The sequence below is a fragment of the Drosophila elegans genome, unplaced genomic scaffold (genome assembly GCF_018152505.1).
Source record: "Drosophila elegans isolate 14027-0461.03 unplaced genomic scaffold, ASM1815250v1 contig_814, whole genome shotgun sequence".
In the NCBI taxonomy this organism is placed as follows: Eukaryota; Metazoa; Arthropoda; class Insecta; order Diptera; family Drosophilidae; genus Drosophila; species Drosophila elegans.
The window spans coordinates 19,808,861-19,814,105 of NW_024546167.1; the positions used below are offsets into that span (position 1 = coordinate 19,808,861).

Here is a 5,245-nt window from a genome sequence, read left to right on the forward strand (position 1 = left end):
TATTTATTGATAAGTATTAGAAAACAGTTAAAGACCGGTTAAAAGAATTTTATAATATTTTTGAAACTCTGCTGTTTTAAATATGACTCTATATGTACTTGCATAATAAAACTAATTACAATTTTTTTAATGGAAATCTTTCGACTTTACAAAGTTAAAAAATCTTCAAGTTTCATTTAATTTTCAAGACTTTTGTTCCAGCCAAAATGATTTAGATATATTTTTGCAAGTGTGACTCGTACGTTTGTTCCATTGAATAGAACAATATCCGCGCAAATATTTGCAGAGAGCAGCAAGCAGGTCGTGTTAAAAATGTTTAACCACCTGAGGAGTGAGGAGTGAAGGCAGAGCTGGAGGAGCTGGAGGAGCTGGAGGAGCTGGCCACGACAAACAAACCAGAAACCTGGTCAAGAATCGGACTCAAACTGGGACTCAAAACGCGGACGCATCCATAATTGTTGTTTGATCGTTGTAATTGGTTTGGTGTAGCTGAAGCACAGGAAATGCAACAGAAACCGAGCCCGAAACCGAAACAGCAACGGCAACAGTAAAGGCCCCATAAAGACAACATTGCAGGCGGCTTTACATTGATCCGTTTAACGATTGACAAACGCGGCGATCGTTTTTTTTTTTTTTCGTTTTTTTTTTTCGGGAAGTCCGAAGTCCGAGAGTTAAAAAGAAACCAAAGGGGTAGGATGGTTATGGAAGGAAACGCGGTCGGCACTGGCTTTTGAACTGCACTGTATGTGTTTGTTGTCGTTATGGCCGCATCTTTTGTAGTCGATAATAAAAATTGTAAACTTTGTGGCAGTCTGGAGCTGGAGCTGGAGCTCCACCCTTCTTCTTCTGGAATGGACAGCCCACTTTTCGCTATAAAATCTCCAAGCTCTTTCAGCGGACACGCCCGGAAATATCTAGATGTGTTCCTGTGTGGGAATTGGGGTGGCCCAATAACTAATAATACTGTGAACCCATATGGGTGGTCCTTCGATAGCGCCTGCTCCACTTGTCAACCGACTTGTACGACATTGTTTGACTTGAAATGTGGAACGGAATGGAACAGCCTGGGAAAATAGTTCTTTGTTTTAGACACACTATTGTCACTCGTGTTTGTTGTCGAAAGGCTTGTTGGAAAGGTGCGCACCTTTAATGGTACATTAATTGCCCTTGTTGGCACTTCAGCGATAAACATCGGTACAAATATTTGATTTTAGTTTGCTACAAGTGGGTAAATAGTGTAAGTACAAGAGTGGAATCGAAGCGGTAGAATGGGTGAGAAAAAGGTTATGCGGTGGTGGAAATTTCAGAATATTAATTCAAGTAATTCTGTGGAAATTGAACTGGAAAAAGGATGTTAGACATTACAAAGAAAGATTTTAAAACCGACTTGAAAAAAATTACTAAGTTAAAAAATATACCAAGTCCTCATTTTATATTTTCTTATAATATTAAGAAGCTTATTGCCTTTCTGATTTGAAGTGGAGTCCAAGCTATAACTCTTCCCAAAAATACTTCACAGTTTCCTTTTAAGCTATTATCATTTATTCGATAGTCAATAAAAGTCCACAATTTTTACTTAATTTCTAAACATATCGCATGCCTTACACAAAGTCAAACTTTCCTGCTAAGCTTACGTCACAAATATCCATGGCTTAAATCAAAATTATAGAGACTAAACTTAGGCTAAACTAAATGATGTTTAGTAAGTACGATTACGATTACGATTACGAAATGGAGGGATTCGTATTCACGAGAGCCGCAAATGAGATTTCATTTTATTGAGTGGGGCGTTTAAGATCAATCGCTGACGGCCACCAAGTCCCTGGAGGAACCGGAAGTACTTGTAGAGTTTGTGGGTAATCCTAGATCAGAACTGGAACTTGAGCCGAATAAATCACCCACCACACTGCCCACACCGGCGGCTAAATTATGGGTGAGACTGTGGCGCCGCAGGTCGCAATTCCGCCGGAAAACTTTCCCGCAGGAGGCACAATTGTACGGCTTGATGTCCGTGTGGGTGAGCAGGTGGGTCTTCAGATTGGATCGCTGGTTGAAGGAGCGGTTGCACACGGGACACTTGTGCGGCGACTCCTCCATGTGGAGGATCTTGTGCACAGCCAGAGTTCGCGATTGACAGAATCCCTTGCCGCACTCGGCGCACTTGAAGGGCTTCTCCTTGGAGTGGATATATCTGTATAACATAAGGAATACAGGAGAAGAATGTGGGGTTAGTCAAATTTACAGATTTATTATTTAAAAAATGTGGAATATGCCTAATTGGTTGTTAAAAGAAAATTTATGACAGTATAAGCTTATAAAGGTATGCTATGCCTTTGGTTTATGTTTAAGATTTATTTTGACTCAGAGCTTAAGCTATGAAAGATATAAAGGGTTAAACTGTGTTCCTAAGTTATAGCTAGATGAACATAAACTTATCTTAGAAAAACATTGTCTTGCCACTAGTTGAGTCCAAAAGGAATGAATTGAATTGGATTTAAATGAACTGAATAAGAGCAGTAAAATTTCTATTATATTAATTATTAAATTATATTATATATGATTATATACCGAATTATATCATTTACAATTTTTTTTTTAAATTTTAAAAACACTATTGCAATTTAAAAATGTGCGTAAACTTTTCAAAGTATATAATTTATTTCATGCATATCATATCTTATCGTCATATCATATTATACCATACCATATAATATCATATGAAGTTCTCAGAACAGAACTAAAAAAAAATATTAATGCTGATTAATGAATGGTTAACTATAAATGTCGAAAGCAATCTTGAAGTATTTGATGCATATCATATCATATCATCATTACAATTTATTATACAAAATACAAAACAGATTTAATAAAAAATGTGTATATCGCAAATTATTGATTCGACAATTTAGAATAACATTTATTTTGAAATTGTTATTTCGTTTTGTTGTAAAAAAATTATTTATGCCTAATGCTTGAGTTAAGATCCCGACCTACCTATGATCCCTCAGATGGTCCTGCCGCCTGAAGGCCTTGCCGCAGATGTCGCAGGAGTAGGGCCTCTCGTCGGTGTGCGTTCTTTCGTGGATGAGCAGATTGTAGGACTTGGTGAACTGTCGGTTGCAGAACTTGCAGATGAATTGTTTCTTGGACCGCTGAGCGGCCGCTGCCGCCGCCGCTGCTGTCGTCGAGCTGCCTGCCTCCTCCACGCCCCCCACCGCTCCTGCCCCGCCTCCTGCCGCCCCCGAAATAACGTTCATCTTGTCCTGATACATGGTGGCCTGTAGGGAGTGCAAGGCCGAATCCGTTTCCGCTTGGCTAAACGCCGATGGATTGAACATAAAGCTACCATAGCTGCTGTCCAAGTCGCCAGCCTCGAAGGATAATGCATCCTCGCCATCCAACAGCGGTAGATCGCATTCTGCTGCCAATTCTGCGGCTGTTGCGCAATCGAGTGCCGCCTGATGATTTGCTGCAGCTGCTGCAGCAGCCGCAACAGCAGCAGCAGCACTTACGGTGCCAATCGATGGCAGGGGCAGACACTTTGATGTCGCTGCCGAAGAGTTGATGGTGTTGCTGCTAGGCGAAGATGTTGCTGCCGTGCCAGTTGATGTTGCTGCTGTCGCCGACAAAGGGGGTTCCCCCGAGGAACTCGATGAACAACTCGACTTGAGTTCTATATTGGCTATATCTATCAGCGAGGGCAAGGCGTTGTTCTCCGTTTCACTGTTGCTGTTGCAGGTTGCAGTGTTGTTGCTATTGCTGCTGCTGTTGCTAGTGTTGCTATTGCTGGAAAAGCGAAACACATCCGACTTGCCAGTGAGTCGCTGCAATGCCAAATAGGATTCCAAAGCCTGGAGATTCAGGGCAGCTGCTGCCGCCGAATTTGCCGGCAATAGGGCAGCCTGTTGCAAACTACTGACCATGGTGCCTTGCAGCGAAAGGACAACTGCTGCAGCCGCTGCAAGATCGTTTGTTGCTGCTGCCGCCGTTGCTGTTGCAGCTGCCATGGCAGCACTGCTGGTCTTACTGGCAATCGGCGATGTTGCCGGCGTGCACTTGCTGTTGCTGTTGCAACTCTCGCTTTTCTTATTAGTGGGTGTTGCTGTGGGCTTGCTGTTGCTGTTGTGCTTGGACGATGTTGCTGCGGTGCTGGCTGGTGTTGCTGCTGTTGTGCCTGCCTCCAGATCGCTTAGCGCCTCGGCAATATCACTGGTTGTTGTTGCTGTTGCTGTTGGTGATGTTGCTGCTTTGGCCGGCATATTGCTGCAAGTTGCAGCTGCAGCAGCAGCAGCAGCAGCAGCAGCAGCGGCAGCAGCAGCGGCACTCAAATGCTTAACTGCCTCCATAAAAAAGTCGAATCCACGCACACACTCAGCTGGATATCGGGGGATAAGGCCTCGGGGCCGAGATGTTGCTGGTTGCTGCGGTGATTTTGTTGTATTTTTTATTGTTTGGCGCACCTACGCAGGTTGGAGAGGTTCGGAGCGCGTCCACATGAATATTAAAAACCACACGCCATCATAAATCACGTCTTAGTCACGCTTTCAAAAGTCATAAAAATCGAATTTGACGTCTGGCCAAAAACGAAAACAACAACAAGAAATGCAGTCTTAGCCAGGTTAACTTAAATTGGCAGGCACGCTTTTTCGTTTTTTGTTTTTTTGTTTGTTTTGTATTAAATTTAGTAAGCTTGGCACACGCGAAATATTAAGCAAAACTATCTTTGATGATCTTTAGTTTCTATAATTTAATTTCCATTTCCGTTTAATCAGACTTCCGGTCTAGAGACACACACGTGTAAATGTATACATATATATGTATATATAACTTTTTGTTTATTTTCTCTGATTCTCCAGCTTCTTCTTCTTCTTCTCTTGACGTCGATCAGCCGTCGCTGCACACAATATTGGTAAAAGATCTCGAATAACTAAAAGTCCATTGCTCTGCGGACATGTCGCGGACCTGCGCTCCCACTTCTCGATCGCCATGACTCTCTCACCGAAGTAATGCCTCTCTGCGAGAGCAAACAAGAGCATTGCCTGCAAGATCACCTACGAAAAAGAGTGTGCAGAGAGCGGAGAAATTTATTTTGGCCAGGTGCAAACACGTTTTGTCAGTGTATTTTGAGCACCTTTTTGTGCTCCCTCTCACCCACACTACCTCAAAATCTGAGACAGAGAGCGAGTTCAAAGTGAGGGAGAGAGAGAACCGGTTTCTGCGATTTTTGAGTGGGTGTTCTTCCCGC

At 42.7% G+C, this 5,245-nt stretch overlaps 1 protein-coding gene across 1 annotated transcript; it reads right to left on the reverse strand.

The window, feature by feature from the left end:
- Window positions 1-1,519: 1,519 nt before the first annotated feature.
- Window positions 1,520-4,929, reverse strand: LOC108134772 (protein sister of odd and bowel). The gene is made up of 2 exons (XM_017255219.2): window positions 2,995-4,929; window positions 1,520-2,191 (listed from the first exon to the last, which is right to left on the reverse strand). The coding sequence occupies exons 1-2, from the start codon at window positions 4,344-4,346 to the stop codon at window positions 1,798-1,800; spliced, it is 1,746 nt and encodes a 581-aa protein (XP_017110708.1). The 5' UTR covers window positions 4,347-4,929; the 3' UTR covers window positions 1,520-1,797.
- Window positions 4,930-5,245: the final 316 nt, after the last annotated feature.

What these genes read in the sequence shown, in the direction of transcription:
- LOC108134772 (XM_017255219.2), bottom strand. Translation starts at nt 4,346, where the DNA reads ATGGAGGCAGTTAAGCATTTGAGTGCCGCTGCTGCTGCCGCTGCTGCT. An exon ending in GACCATCTGAGGGATCATAG is followed by an intron (nt 2,192 to 2,994) that starts GTAGGTCGGGAT and finishes TATGTTATACAG; the next exon opens with ATATATCCACTCCAAGGAGA.